Source organism: Corvus kubaryi, unplaced genomic scaffold, assembly GCF_017639235.1.
Source record: "Corvus kubaryi isolate FWS band 111438036 unplaced genomic scaffold, C.kubaryi_AGA036_p1.0 37398, whole genome shotgun sequence".
NCBI classification, from domain to species: domain Eukaryota; kingdom Metazoa; phylum Chordata; class Aves; order Passeriformes; family Corvidae; genus Corvus; species Corvus kubaryi.
Genome location: NW_024581137.1, coordinates 42,505,370 through 42,521,891, shown reverse-complemented (window position 1 = coordinate 42,521,891; position 16,522 = coordinate 42,505,370). Strand labels below are relative to the sequence as shown.

Here is a 16,522-nt window from a genome sequence, read left to right as displayed (position 1 = left end):
GTGGCCTGTAGCAAGCACCCACAATGGTGTCACCCTTACTAGTCTGCCCTTTTATCCTCACCAAGGCAGAGCTTGGTACACTCCAAGTGTTGCCTCACATAGAGGGCAACTCCACCACTGCACCTTCCTGGTCTGTCTCTCCTAAACAGCACGTGGCCCTTCCTGACAACATTCCAGGCACGGGAGCTATCCCACCATGTCTGCAATTGCAATGAGATCGAAGCCCAGTGGCTGCACACAGATCTCTAGTTCCTCCTGTTTGTTTGCTGCTTCTAGAGAAAAGTGCTCTGCATCCCTGTAGTCAGCAGCACTAATTCTGACATGAGCTAATTATAACATGTATAATTCTCACTCCTTGCCTACAAACATGGAAGTAAATCAGACACAGGAGTAGGGAACCTCTGGCTGAGTTCTGAGAATGTGATCTGCTCCAGAGGAAGTGAGATTCAGAAAAGAGAAACAGGAAGAACTCAAAGACAGAAACAAGAAGCGTAGAACATGTAATGCTGGTGACAAAAAAATCCTAGGAATTTAATTTCATTTGTCCTGTGCACTTCATGCATGATGGAGAGACTGAATAATGAACTGCAAACAAATGCACACTTTTTTTCTCTACGACGTTCTTGAGGTTCTCATACTGTTCCCTATGATATTTTTACAGCCAGATATGGTGCAAGTACACAAAATTTGGAGCTTAACTAAGAAATGCACTTAGAGCCTAAGGAAAACATGTAATGTTTTCCCTTAGTTCTTCACAGTTTCTCCTTTCTTACACACTCATCTTCAGCTGTGCAGTGTACCCTACTGAAAACACTGTTGTATGCCTTGTGTTTCTAAGGAAAGATGGGTTTTTTTGGCAGAGACAGAACACGGCACCAAGGTTCTAGCAGCACAGACACTTTGAGACTTTCCCAGCAGGCACATTCCTATTCCTGCTACATGAACTCAGGGCTGCTTTTTCTGAAGAACAGAAGCAGTGGGCAGCTGTGCCTTCACCTCCCATCAGAGGCTCCTGGCTCTGCACAGCACACACACTGTTTGCACTGTGCAAAGCATGAGGAGGGGCAGCCACTTTTCCCAGGAGCCAAATCCTTCTCACTGGCACTTTGAGGGGGAAGACAGTGGGTGAAGGGAAACAAACTTGAAGAACTCATTCACAGATGACATTTAACTGTAGTAACTACTCACCTGTACTTCGGATGTATCCACTTTCTTCTGAGTGTCTGGAAATTCTGCACTGGAACGACGAACCATGTGGGGAATCTGTCCGTTTGACTGAACAGTACCTGTGATAAGGAGAGGAGCCAGAGGGAAGACAGTGTTATGTTTTTGTGATATTAACCAAATCAGGGAATAACCAACTAAGAAAAAGGCTGTAAAAATTTCTTTACAACTTCCACAAGGAAACACTTGTTACAGGGTTTTTATACATAACTTAGTAAAATCTGTTTTCTACTCCAAGCTCATTTTGTGACTTTTCATATTCAGTTAAGGAAAATAAAGTAGCTTACATTAAAATCTGTAAGTACCTTACATTAAAATACCTGTCTTTCAAAATAGCAGTTTGAAGTTTGCAGTGTGCTGTAGTATTACTATATATTCCCAGTTTTTATTGCCCCCCCTTTTTTTTTTTTTTAATTTAATTTAGGCTAAAGACTAAAAGCACCATAGTTTCATATCAATCAGTCATGGGAGTGGAAGGTCTGAAATCCTACAGAGGGGCTGATCCACTTTCTTTAGTAAACAAGCTAAAACATCTCCCCAGCTCTGAAACATCTGCCCCATTTGGAATCAAAAAGATCTGTGAACTTCACTGCGTTCTCAGATTAGTGCGGATCTGGAAGCTGGCTAAGTTAAAGCTCTTTAAAACACCTGCCCACCAATTCTGCTTGTGTAAGGGGTATGCATAAATAACCCAGTACTGTCAAATGGATTAAGTGAATGTGAGACCAAATGACAAATTTATAAGTTTAATTATAAAAAATCCTTGGCCCCTGTGTATTCTGATGAGGATTAAATACTCTCCAGTTTAGTGTAGCATTTTTAAAAGCTGTATGTGTCAAAGTAGTAGACAGTGTTTGGTGCCTAGAGAAATATATTTGTAAACCTTAATGACTGCCTTAGCTCTATTATAATTTACAGTTCTGAGATCCAGTAAAGTTCCACTCATGTACTTCTCAGATGTTAGTGAACCCTTAGCTGTCTACAGTGTAGATTAAGCACAACAATGGCTTTAATCTTAACGTGTACTTTATTGATTAGCAAAGAGGTTCCATGAATATGATAAGAAATAGAATAAATTATTTTTATTGCCATGCCTGCAAATCACATGACTGGCAGAGAAGCAAGACTAACTCTGCAGTGTGCCTAATTTACTACAGCTATTTAGGCTTCAAGGGATGACAGAAGGTGGTCTGACATCCTTAGGTTTTATGCCTGTGCCTGCATGTTGTTCAGCGTATTTAATCCAAAGTACCATTTGGATCATTCAAACTACAATTTTGTGGTGTTGAAGAATTAACATGGAAGTCAACAAAGAGATAAAACCAACCTTGTGGCTCTCCTTCCTCCCCTGGGTTCTGTGCCCAGAGGGGTTCTGCTCCCTCAAGTGGAGCAAGTTACTGTCTCACCTCCTTTTGTCTGCTGTTCACAGCAGAGCAGGAGTTTGGTCTTCACACTGCTCAAAGATGTTGCTGCCCTCAGTCATACTGAGATTTAACTAAATGAAGGAGAGCAGAGAGAGATCCACTCTATCTAGTGCAAGGTATGGTGTTCTACTTGGCAAAAATGATATAACAGAAGGCTGGGACATTGTAATCTGTTACTTCTTCTGTTAATGGCTTTCATTAACTATGCAAGACTTGATAGCAACACTTGATACATCATCTCCTGCCAGACAGCTAATGGACTCCCAGACAATATAGTATGCGAGCCCGTGCATTCTATTCTTAAGGTTTATTTTTAATTTAAATGTTACAGTATTCTTTACAAGTCAATTTCTTCAAAATTTTAAGGTGATTTAGCATTTGTTTTAAGAAAAAAAAAAAGGTAGTCCAAATAATTAAAAATATAGATACCTAAATGCAAAATATTTATCCTTGTAGTGATAAGGAACATCTGAATAAAGCAACATCTTCTATCTTTCAAACATCATGATATTGTGCAGGACCACTACATACACTGATTTTTTTAGTGTCCAAAGGTACACAATAAGGCAGAGAAGGAAATAACATATTTTGACTGAGATGCACCTGGGACACTTTAGAGCCACAGACTACACAAGTTGGGGTATATGTGAATATACAAATGCTGACTACAGCAGTGTGTCCAGGGAATAGTGGCTAGATGATATGTGAGAACAGAAGTTTCACCTGCCTTCCTTGGCTGCCACTGAAGTTAACAGAGTACAGCCCCTGCTCAGTTCACACAGGACTGTAGTTTTCTATAGCAGATTTTAGCCTATACTGAAGTCAGGCCATACAAATGGCTATAGAGCCATCTGAAAAGAAGTGAACATGCTCTGTTCCATTTCCAAAGCACAGACCAACCACTGCTCACAGTCAGGCAGTTCTAGTAGCATAGTCAGGCCCCAGGTTTTATATAGGGCAGCTATGACTATATAGCTGAATATAGTCTGGGTATCTTCCAGAAAACTGGAAGATACCCAGAACCACAGTGACTTGCCTCAATTAGAACACTAATGATCCTTCAGAGATATTTCCATAGAGACAGTATACATGACTAAAATCTTTCCAGGCTACTTAACCATTTAATGCAATCCATTAGTTAAAATTAGCAGTATATTCTGTTGAACACATGCAATGTTCCTAGATTCTATTAAGGAGCTGAAGTCACACAGATGTATATACAGCCTTTATAAGGCCTCAGTCCTGCCCATATCCAGGACAGATGGCAGCACCAGCATGGAGCCCCCCTGGCCAGCCACCCTCTCTACTGCTGTCAGCACCTGAACACAAATGTTCCACAACTGTCCCACCCACCCTTAGTCAACTGAGTCAACCCAAACTTCCTCCTGTCGAGGGTTGACACTGGCTGGATGCCAGGCACCCACAAAAGCCACTCACTCACTCCTCTCTGCAGCAGAGAACAGAGAGACAGAGGAGAGAAAATTTAAGTAAGGATTCATGGGTTCAGATAAGGACCAGGAGAGATCACTCACCAAACATCAAGGGTGAAATAGGCTCAACTTAAGAGATATAAAGCGAATTTATTACCAACAAAATCAGAGCAGGATAATGAGAAGTAAAACAAGCCCTTAAAAACACCCCCCTCCCCCCAATCCGGAACCTCCCTGATCTCAAAACAGTCTGTTATTGCATCTCCCCATCCCAGACGTGTATTTACTAACATGATTTAACTCCAAGGAATAGTAGGAAGACCACCCTCTATCTCACATGTACTCAGAAAAGGTGAACTGAAGCCCTAGAAAGGTGTTTGAGTTGTCTACATGAGAAGTCAGATTATTAACTGCCAACAGTGATTTTGACTTTGCCTGTCCTAAGACAGTAAGTACTTAGCCAGCATACCCTTCCTAATAAAGCATATCTTAAGCATGTAAACTAAAATTAGTCATGCAAGTTACAACTAGTATCATTCACTGTTGTATTTCTATCATGGTAAGATCAGTAACAGCAGTATGATGAAGCTACTGGAAAAGTAAGGTTAGAAAATAACCCAATCCTTTCTTACTCTTGTGCCCTAACACCCACATTGCTACCATGGCAATCAGTGAAAGGCTAGGAAAGGGAGTGGCTCACCCTGTAATAATCTTTCTATAATGATCAATCTCAGAATCTCCCACTCATCCCTTTTATTGATGGGAAGAAAAACTCCAACACAGCCAGTGTAGAGATGGGCAAACAGAAAGTTTCAAGACATGGACCATCAGTCTGCAAAATGTAGATGGAGGATAAAGGATTCAGATGCCAACAGAAAAATACCTTATTAAGTTATGCAGATTTAAACTGATCTTCAGTGAACTGTCTTTGTATTCTCCAAGTTCTAACTGTAAAGTGAGAGCTCTGCTGCTGGGCTTAGTCATAGACCAAAGCTACACTGGCCTGTCTATAAAAAGACATCTTGCTGAATCCATGGGTGGCTTTTCTGAACAACGACTATGCAACATAGTAGAAGGGGACAATAAATGTGACTTCAACTGCTGTGACAGTATCAGTACCTGCTGATGAGGATCCTGCAGGGGTAGCTGGTTCCATCACTTTTTGATTCACCCACCGAGAGGACAAGCCAGCTTTCTTCACTGCACATTTGTAATTGTCATAGAGAGTCTTGCCATACTGCAAAACAATCAAAACCGTAATATGAGCTTGATATAGGCCAAACATTTTTTTTGCTCTTGGACAACTTTTCTAACCCTGTTTCTTCCTACCTAGTTTTGTTAAAAAGTATCTTTATACAAGTAGTGTGCCCTTTTCCATGCAGGGCCAGGTGAAAAGCATCTCTGTAACAGCACAATAAAACATGAATCCCCATGACCAAACACAGTCCTTGGCTTTAAAATCAACTGTTCTCAGTAAGTATCTTTTTCCAGTCGTTTTCCAGGTATTACATTTTCAAACTGGAGACTTGAGACACTGAATTCCAGGCTCTAGAGCAAACAGCTCTGTCAGTGTAAGACACAACATTAATTTGATGTTCACCCCACACCTTTGTTATATGTCACCCTGCAGCAAAACTGTCAGGAAAAAGCCCAAACTAACAGATAAGAGGAGTGGGTCTGTATGGGAAAATACAGCCAATACCAAGGCTGTGTATAAATCCATCTCCCTCAATGTCTTGTACAAAGAAAAATGGGCTGTCAATTAGGATCTTTTTGAACAGAGTGAGACAGACAATTTGGGTAGGACTGTCTGAAAAATGTCCCCACTGGACTGACCAGAGCTTGCACATTTTTAGCCACAGCATATTATTATTGAGCCAGATAACTGTGCAGTAAGTTTTATGAGTATATGAGTTTTATAGCTACTGAACTCCTGTGTTAATAAGAAAAAGACACTGATAGCTAAGGTGCAGGGACATTCAGCAAATCCATCCTCATCATGCACTTCTGATCTTTGTTTCTATGGTAAAATTAGCATGAATGTCCATTCTTGTCACAGCATTTCCAGTTGAGGTGATGACAGTCAGTAACCTGAGGAAGACCTATTTTACAGAAAACATATTAAAGTAAATTTACTTTTAATCTCACCTTGGCAATTCTTATTCCTGTTACCCACTGATGCAGGGTTGCTTTATCATCACAGCACAAGTACTTGATGTATTGTGACTCCTTTTGAATCTGGGGGTGCTGAAAGATAGTAATTCATAAAATAAGACAAACACAGAAATTAAACCACTATACAAAGGTCTGAAGGCACCACACAATGACCCTGTGAAAACACATCATGAAGATGATTTGGAAAAAAAAGGCAGCAAAAACAGAATATAAGAAAATATAAAACCCATGGTGATTATGAACTATACACAAGTTGCCATTGGCAGCTTTTGCTTAAAATCATTTAAATGCATTGTAATATGAATTCAAGGGCTTCAGAATTGTAACAGTGATATAGAGTTCAATGAAGTCTACAACTGCTCTGGTTCAAGGTTTAACACTCAATGCACAAACACTAGAAGAAATTCTGTTTCTCATTTTGTGGTCTGTCATATGTGAGGCACCCAGACTGAATGCTGAACATAATTAGTTTTCGAAGAGTATGTTAAATTTGTTTAAGTATAAACTTTCAGATTTTTCTCCTAACTGACTGCCTTTCTTTGCGCTCAATTCTAGCTTTCTTCCTATACATTTTTATTCTGCTTTACTCTTGCTGTTTTTGCAAAAATTATATATAAAACTGTGATATGTTCTAGATAGAGAATCATTCAAAACCCAACACCATCAGAAGTATTCTTTTGCATTTGTTTGTATCAAAAACCTGTAAAATTTTTAAACCTTTTCTTTTTTTTGACAAAATTTAGGATCTCCTTCCTTTACTGATCAAGGTATTATGGGTATGTGTTGACATACCTTTGCAACTCCAAGACCACCAAAATGCCAGACGTCCTACTTGCCTAGGACTGAACATTCTCTCTAAGACTCTGAAGGAACTTGGTTTCCCTGCTAAAGCAGAGAAGGGTGTAAGTCTTTAGTAACCCAGATGGAATAACATACTGCCATCTCTTGATATGGAAAGAAAAGAATGGACGCAAAGGAAAAAGGCTTCATTATCCCTTATTTATGTGTTCATTTCTATCTATATTCTTAAAAATTTTAAGTGCACAGTTAGTGAAATATTGTGAATGCACGAAGAGTAGCTAAATATGCTCCAAGGATTCACTATTGTCACATCCTGCTTTTCAGCCTGTGCAGGTAAAAATTCAAAGCACACCTCCACCTAGCAGCAAGGACACTGGGTTTATACGTGTCAGTAAGCCCCCAAAGCAGAGCAGTGCTGGATGGGGGGAACTTGGCAAGGTCCCTCACAGCACAGAGTGCTGCCAGCCTCTGGCTCATGTAGGTGCCATCTCCTCACAGATGTCAGCTGGTGGGCTGGGATGTCCTGGTGCAGAGGCCAAACCCTGCCCACAGCTGGGTGATCCAAGGGTTCAAAAGCAGAGCCAAATACAGAGGACTTGCTCCTCAGCCACATGTCCCTTGCTCCCTGCTCAGCACTGCAGACACCAGGCTTCCCTTGCTTGTGCTGACCCAGCTGCTCAGGAGGCCATATTCTGATTAAAAAAAAAAAACGGAACTGGTCTGGGTTAAATAGAACTCATTTCATCATGCTGTAGCTTTGGTTTATATATTTTTAAATGCAGAAGTACACAGCATGACCCACATACAGCAAGGGGATAAGGGACATTGTGGCTTGGGGAGAGAATGAGTAGCAAGGGATGGATGAGAGGATGGGACCACACAAGTCACTATTGCTGCCAAAGCCCTGTATCATCAAATTATGGAGTGAGAGGGAACATACCATGGAGATAACTGTGAGGAAGAAAAAACTAAAGGGATATTACACCTTAAGAGGTCTCACACAGACAGATGCATCCCAAGGCAGTGCTGTGGGTGACCGTGTTACAGTCCCTGCATGTCTGCACTCACCTGCTCACATAGGTCACTCTCTTGGCCATTTTTCCACAAACACACAGCTGGCCATCTCCCCTGGACAATGAGTACATATCTCAGCCCCCTGGAAGTGCCTGTGGCTACCTTATTCTATTACCTTGCTCTAGGGCACTAGAGCTTGAGAGCTAGGGACATCTTACACTACAAGCCCAGAGGTGCCAGCTCACTGTCACCAGGTGCCCTAACTGCAGAGCAGGTGCCATGCCCACCTCATGGCCCCTCCCCCAGCTGGTACACTCACACATCACCCCTTCACACAGCTCAACATACAGGGCTGTCTCTTGTTTTTATACACCTCTGCCACGTTTCAAACAGAGGCAGTAACCAGGCCCCTGGACAAACAGCCGGCTCCAGCTCCCAGCATCTGCCTGTCCCTGTCTCCCACAGCCTTAGAGAGCCTGAAGGCTGCTCAGAGTGGGCTCTGCTAGCACAGTAGGTGGCTAGGACACAAAGCCCAAAAATCCTCATTTCCTTCCACTATTTCTCCATTAGGTGACCAAACACAGTGAAAATCATTAGAGAATTCAGCCTGAACGGTGCCTTTAAAAGGAAACTGTAAGCAGGCACTTTTTTGTGTGGGAGTACATCCCATATACCTGGGTTACTTTATCACCAATGGAGACAAAAGAACCAGGAGGTGCAAACAAAGACACTGCAATCCTCGGCAAATTCAGTTCTTCAGGCACTTTTCAACTTGCAGCAACTAGCAATTTTGCTCCAGTGTGTAAGGTCCTACTGAACCCAGCAGATGGCACCCAAACCTTTCAAGAAGGAAAAAAATGAGCTTTTTTTCCCCCCTTCTTTTTCATGGCAAGAAGTCCACTGCATCTACATATTTCCCCCATTTTTAAACACCACACTTACACTTACAACACTTACTTGCGTGCTTTTACTACAAGAAAAAATAGAAGACTTCTATCATTTAATAAATGATTCATGCAAACATCTGGAAGAATGTCCACACTGCATAACAAGGCAGAGGAGGTCATGGCATAAAGTAAGCTAATGGTGCTGCACATACACACAGCTCTGTCACTGGGATCTGCTTCTGGGGTGCTCAAGAGGAGCTGCTGCAGACCTCTCTTCTGGAGCACCCTATGGAAGTATTAGTTTCACACGAACACCAGTACTGTGCCAGATCAAAGGTTCCTGAACCCAGTATCTGGACTCTGAGAGCGGCCAGAAATGGGGGAAGAGAAATAACAAGATAAGCATATATGATACTTCCTTCTCTATACTCTCTCTTATCTACAATGATTTTTGGGTATTTTCTGAGACACACGGGGTTTCTCTGTAATTAGGTTCTCCTTCAGGTACTTCTTCAGTTTTTTATTGAGCACGAAGATCTGGCATCCACAACACCTTTTAGCAATAGTTTTTGCACGTCTGTCACACACTCTATGAAGAACCACCTCCTTCTCTGAACCTGACTGCCGCTAGCTTTGTGTAACATTTTTGGTTTGGAAGAGACACTGAATGCCTGACCCCTAGCCACACCTTTCCACTCCTGAGCCTAGAGATCTGCATCATACTTGTGGCAAGCTGTCTCTCCTTTTCAGCCTACGGGCTTCTAGTCTCCTCATTCTTCAAGTCAAAGTAATTTCTTACCTTTGCTTATCCTTGTTGCTCCTGCTTGATACTTTTCCAAGTTTATTATATATTCTCTTTGACATGAGAGGACCAGAACTGCACAGGTGAGGAGAAACCAGGAACTCATGCCATGGTAAAGCAACATTTGCTGTTTTATCATCTATGTCTTTCCTAATCACTCCTAATGCTTGATTTATATATCTGACAACTACTGAGCACTGAACCTCAGCCTCATAATGGCCTTCCAGAATTCCTCAGTCTGCCCTTTCCTCAATGATCTGAATAACATAACATCATCAGCAAGTTTCCTCACCTCACTCCTTACCCTGACTACGAATATTTTCAGACTGTGGGGTACTCACCATCCTGAGAAGTTGAGGGGGAACTGTCAGTGAACAAGGTGAAAGAGTCCCTTGTCGGATAACATGCGAGTTACTCACTGGCTCCCCTTTACCCTATCTTTTCCTGGCTATTGTCTCCACTAGGCAATCCATCTTAACTACTGATATTCACCAGCGGGACCTATTCCAAATTGCCCCAATCAATTCCTTGATTAAATTACTCCAATCAGCAACCGTGATTAAGTGCACAGTCACAAATATATGCTGTCAATTAGGGACCAAACTAGCAAGCTGTTGAACCTCCAGCTCTGAGAAGGAAGGTCAGACACCTCAGAGCCATGCAGGCACCCCGAATAATCTCTTTGTTACAGCTGAGAACTGTATTGTCTCTCATTTTTCCAAGAAGCAGCAGCAGCAGCACTGGCTCTTTCTACATGTAACTTTATGAATGACACATGAAGCTTAACTTATTACTGGATCCACAGCCCACTGAGGTCAACTGGAAATATCCCACTCACCTCACTCAGGCTTTGGATCAGGCCTAAAGAGGACTGTTCAAGGCTGCCAGTGCAGAGGCTGCCTACAGTGGCTGTCTGTAAGGCCAGACCACAGGAACAAACACAGCAACACCAAGCTTAGCACTGAAGGTTTATACCCTTGTACGGGTATACAAGATTATTAGTAAGGGGCTCAGATGGAGACATCTGGCTTCTTGTGGTTTTTAGATGCATAAAGCATGCTACTTTAGGTAGGAAGATAAAATGGTTGAGCCAAGAATTTTCACAGCCCACCCACCCCACCATTTGCTTGCTTGGAGGAGCTGTATCATAGTGGAATTGCTTCGGCAGTACAAATGGCAGAAGTCTCTGCTCTTGATGCTGACCTTTACAAGCTCAACTTCAGAAAAAATCTACTACATAGTGCATAAAAATGGTGATTCAGAATAAGCAATTCGAAGAAGAACCTAGGCAGCTGGAAGTGCCTGGAAATGCTGACTTGGTATGAAGATCCCTAAACGATTCTATGATTCTCTGTGGACCAATTTCCTCCTTTCACAGCTCCAGTGTCTCAGGGGAGTGTTTAGTCCAGCACACAGACGTAAGCAGCTGTAGTCAATATGCAAGTCTGGTTTTGCTAAATTAGATTCAGAGTCTCTGTAATAACCTCTCTGTGAGACTAACAGAGGTCACTAACATCAATCATGACACATGTGAGAAGTACTGTACTTTAAGGCAAAATAACACTAACCTCAGTATGCCACACCTCACATATAGACACGGATAAATTATTTTGTTATAGGGTGTATATAATGCCCTGAAAAGATCATTAAAATCATCTGACAGCAAAGTGAAAACATCTTCTCTGGAAAGCTTTAGCACCTTTGCCTCTGAAATATGCAGCACCAAAATGAATTATGAAAGACAACTGCTTAAACAGCAACAACTCTAGAAGTCATAGTTTAAAAGAAAAGTGGAAATACGCAAGTAAAAAGGGACTACAGAATTTTTCTCACATAAAAAAAATGGAATAGTGCTTTGAAATAATATGGACTACAGTGAATTTTCATCTATCGATGTCAAAACTCTTAATAATGATGAATTAGTCACATCATCAAGCCTGATTTTGCAGGTATTAAGATCTGAGCATCTCAAATGTCAGGCTGCAAAAGGATGTGCCATGTTTCACCTAGAAAAGCACTGAAAAAGCTTGGAACAGAAGCTAGTATTCTCCCCTGTCCCACTGTCTCCTCTATAAGTATCAACTGTCTAGAGATAAAAAAAAGCAGAAGCACTTGAATATAAAGAGTTTGTTTTCTGAAGAGGTTTAAAAAAATATTTGTCCACAGATAACATTTTCAGATATAAAGTAAACTCTTTGCCTAAGGAAAGAAAGATAAAACACATTGAAAACCTGAAGAAATGGAAACTGAATGATGTGGTTTCTATGGCGTCTGCCAAAACAAATGACTGAAGGCCATGTGTGCATGAAATTGGAGATTATCCCAATAACATGTTCTTTTGCTTTGCCTTCTTCCAACACTGAAGATGAAAAGTAAACTGAAGTTATTCAGGCATCTCATTGCATTCCTTGCCCCAAAATACATGGATCATTGCTCAGTCTCTGAGGCAGAAACAATAGCCAGAAGCATAAAGAGTGACTAACTTTTGGATCACAAGCTTTGGCTTTTCACAAAATGCTCAATGCTTTTGGATACCTTAACTACAACCGACGAACTTGTGCTCTTGTGCTGTGTTGAACTAGCTTCTCTGAAAAGCTGAGACTCTTCTGGCTCCCATGACTGGAAGAAGAATTAATACTCAGCACCTTTCAAAAGTCACATTGAAATGGTTCAGATTTGCAATCTACCATTCATCGTGGTCAAATTCTGATGCTATGCACTCCTTGCGTGAAGATGATCATGCTTAACTGATCTTTTGAAGATGTGTGAACTCCATGAATAAAAGAGTAATTGCCCTATTATAAGGAAATTATTCTTTTGACCTATGTTTCTCTTATGACCTGAGGCAAAATTTTTAGGTCATTAAAAATATATGTAACAGCCATTGTAACTAAAGAGGTCTGCTTTATGCAGGAAGTAGTATTTTCCAAAGCTATCATATTCAATTTCTCCCTGTCCATTCTCTTTGTTCTCCCCACTGTTTATACATTAATCTAGCAAAACTGTGCATGTACATGACTGTAAACCCACGCAGCTGGAAGTGTTCTGCAATAAAAAATATTTCTACTTTTGCTTTCTCAGTTTATCTAGCAATGAATTTTACTCTGAAACACTTACCTGAAGCACTCATACTAACACAATTTCCAAATCTTTCACATAAAGAAATGAAAAATCTCCTGTTTTCTATCCTTGTTTCCTGCACTAGCCATTTGTTCTACATAGCTGTTATTCATAGTGTTTTCTATCTCAAACACTGCTAATTCTCACCTTCTACCTTTTTAGCTGCCTTTGTGTTGAATGCATTACGTACATGACTCAGTCTGCACGGAGCACACTGGGTGAGGGAGGAGGGAATCAGGAGAGAAGCAGCTAAATACCAAATTACCTGCTAGAATGATGCTGCTATTGCAAACAAGCTATTCTTTTGAAAATTTACTTCCAAAATTCTTTGGATCATTAGAATTTTTTTTTTAAATCATGGTGCCAAATGATGCCAGGAAAACTTAACTGTTTTGACTGCACAGGAAAATGTACCCAGCTGTAGAAATAGAGGATGATTTGCCTTTGTCTCAGTTTATCCCCAGGAAACCAATTTTTTTCATCCTAGATTAATTCAGCATTATGCACCATTACCTCCAGATTACTCAAGCATAACCAGCACCAATAAACTATAATTAAATCCACTCTTTGTCACAGGCACATCAGACTGACTAAACCAGCAAATTTGCATATAGATTACCTTGCTATTTGTCTGCTCTGAAAGATTTCTCCACATGGTGTGACAAAATCAGCTCCTGGACGAGCATGCGTGCGCATGCACGCACAGAGACAATCCACAAAATAAGCATTACATTCACAATTTCTGCTCAGTGCAATAGATGCTGTTGCTAGCATGATGGACAGATCCCTTCCTTCCTGGTGAAATACCTTATTTTTGTAGACTTCCAGTTTCAGAATATTAAATAAATCATGAAAGGTCTTATTCATTTCTACAGCATTTCCCATATAACATAGCAGATGGTGAATGAGAAAATTTGCAGGGAATCTAGATATAAAAACATGTATTTGTAAATGCAAAGGTGGCTCTGAGGAACCCAACCACTCCTATTTGCTGTGTGCAGTGTGTGAATATATTTTTGCTGGAAAGGGGAGAGAATTTGATTCCCTCACCACTGCTCTCCCAGGAGTGGCCAGCACTCTGTGCAGGGTGGCAGGGAGAGCTGTGCTTCGACCCTCTCCTGCCAACTCTGCTGGGAACAGTGACACATCTGAACTTGACAGAGGCAGGTTTGAGTGAGGATCTTTTTTCAAACTTGGCTCCCTCTCCTCTCCTCTCCTCTCCTCTCCTCTCCTCTCCTCTCCTCTCCTCTCCTCTCCTCTCCTCTCCTCTCCTCTCTTCTCCTCTCGGTCTCTATTAGGAAAAGACTCACTTTGCCTGATGTCAAAGAGAGAAGTGGGATCTTTAAATTTATGTAAGCATTAGACTTAGGCTGAGCACAAGATAGGAAAAGTCTGCATGTTTACAGGAGAAGATGTCCAAAAAGTATTTCTTATACTCAGAGGCTCTGTTTTTAATATGCTGAGGGTTCTTTTCATTGTTTCTGGGTTTTGAAATGTGGAATGTCCTTTGAGGGAGGAAGGCTTGTTTAGCAGTGGTAAAGAAAAAGTGCATTTAAGAAGGTTAGAGGTCAGCACAGACCAAGTAGCCACTGGAAAATAAAACAGTTCTTCAAGTTTTATAGTTGCCCCAAAGCCTAAGGATTCCTGAAAGCCAAGTCCATCAGAGTCTCTGTGCCAGGCTGCATTCCTGTCCTCAGGACCCAGCCATATCGGCCCTGGTCTGCTGCACAGGCACAGCTAAAGGTGACCCTGCTCTCAGACACCAACCAGCCAGCTGTGCTCTTTCTGGTTGGTCACAGCTGGGCTTTCTGCTGCCTGATATGAGGAAGTAGCTGCTTTGTTCTGTTATTGCAGTTGTCTCCTGAATCATCCTGAAAGGAAACTTCTGAATAAGCTCAGCAAAATGCTCTCTCTTTTGCTAGTGAACACTGTGATGTTTAATTGTTTCTGGCACCCCACCCTTTTGCCCATTATCTCCTCAGTGTCTTGATTATTAACAAATAAGCAAAGCACAGCCCATTTTTGTCCTGAGGCAAAGTATATACAGTGGGGTACTGAAATAATGGGAACAAATGATGCACAAGGAGCACTCACAGCATGTCGTGCTTCTCTAGCTGTAAGAGGCATACCCTACAGGATGGACCTGCAGACAAAATATTTATATTTGAGCTAGTTTAGGTGCAGATCCAATATCACAGGCTGCAAAACCCACCACAGCTTCAGGATAAGTATCAAAGCAACCTGCATGATACTTATGTGCATGATCTTGTTGTTGCTATACTAACACCAGTACCCAAGCCAGCATTAGCTACATAACCCTGATAGGATCACTGAAGCGGAAATGAAACACCTACATTAAAAAAGAAACAGGACAGAGGGAGCTGCCAGCTCCTGGTGACTGGATGCATGTTAGCTGGGACAGGCCCTAGGACCAAAGGGTTGCTGTCTCTGCAAGCCCCATACCTGACTGTAGCCTAGGAGAAAAAACTGGAGAAAAAGCCCACATCTCATTTAGAGAGCTTGAAGTGAAACAACATTAGAAGAAATGTCATGAAGACTTTGAGGAAACACCCATATTATTCAGGGCTGTGTCAGACAACCCGAAAAATCTCGTTGTTCTGGCTAAAACCAGGTCACCAGGGTTGTGGTTAACATTAGTCACAGTGTTTACATTCTCTTTACATTCTTGCCAATGCCTGGAACATAGATATAAAAATGGCAGGAATGTTCTGCTCATTCTTGTAACATTCCTTGAGTGCTCTTCCCTCCATAAAGACACACCATGAAGATGACCAAGGCTGGAGGGAGGCAAAAGGAAATGTTTTCTCTTTTCTCCCTGCTAATATGAGACAAGACCTTCGAAGCAGGAACAAATGTTACTGGGTTTAGCCTACTGATTTGTTTAGAAGGCTCATCATACAACTGGGGACTGGAGGAAAAGAAAGGACACCTCCTTCAAGTCTGAGGCCATATTCAACTCCAAACCAGCCTACCCTCACTGGCCATTTGCTGTCATTTGAATGAACAACCGGCATGTCCCTGATCTTGAATTAAGGATGCCAACAACTCAGCCAGTCAGAAATAAATATGGTATTTTTTCAACTTAGTGCTCAAAGGCTGGGAAAACATGGTTCTGAATTCAGCAGGATTTTCCACCTAGCACAGAAGCAAGGTACTGGTGAAGCTGCTATGCCATTGCATTTCTCCTGCACTATAAAGTATAAGCTGGTCTCTTGCCTCTGAGCTGGACAGGTTCTTTTGCTATGTTTGAAACAAAGCAGAGCAAGTAACTTAGCTGATGACTGCTCACTGTTTTGACACAGCAGTTCCTAAGGGGTCCTCAGAAAGCAACAATTCTTTAAAAAAAGTAGTGGTATGCTATTCAAAAACTTGCCAAGTGGCATTACAGCTTGCTGGAGCTAATACGAGCTTGCAGACTAACAGCTTCCCTCAAAATATTTTCTTTGCTTTACAGCCACCTCACTGAACAGTTAGTATGGGCTATAGCTGCTACTCTTCCAATTACCTTCCACTATTTGTTGTAAGGCAGATAATCTTATACTGCCCTCTGTGGCAAGGCACTCATAGAGGAATGGAAGAGCTGGGAAGACACAGGAGAGCCTAGGCTGTGAAGAAATTTCCAAC

General features: G+C 41.6%; 1 protein-coding gene across 2 annotated transcripts in view; it reads right to left on the bottom strand.

Moving 5' to 3' along the window:
- Window positions 1–16,522, bottom strand: part of LOC121671404 (amyloid beta precursor protein binding family B member 1 interacting protein) — a 65,902-nt gene that overhangs the window by 3,532 nt on the left and 45,848 nt on the right. For both annotated transcript variants that reach the window (XM_042043004.1, XM_042043005.1), the window contains exons 11-13: window positions 6,227–6,325; window positions 5,198–5,315; window positions 1,189–1,286 (exon numbers count right to left, since the gene is read on the bottom strand). In XM_042043004.1, the coding sequence (XP_041898938.1) occupies window positions 1,189–1,286; window positions 5,198–5,315; window positions 6,227–6,325 (315 nt within the window). The remainder of the gene's footprint in view (window positions 1–1,188; window positions 1,287–5,197; window positions 5,316–6,226; window positions 6,326–16,522) is intronic.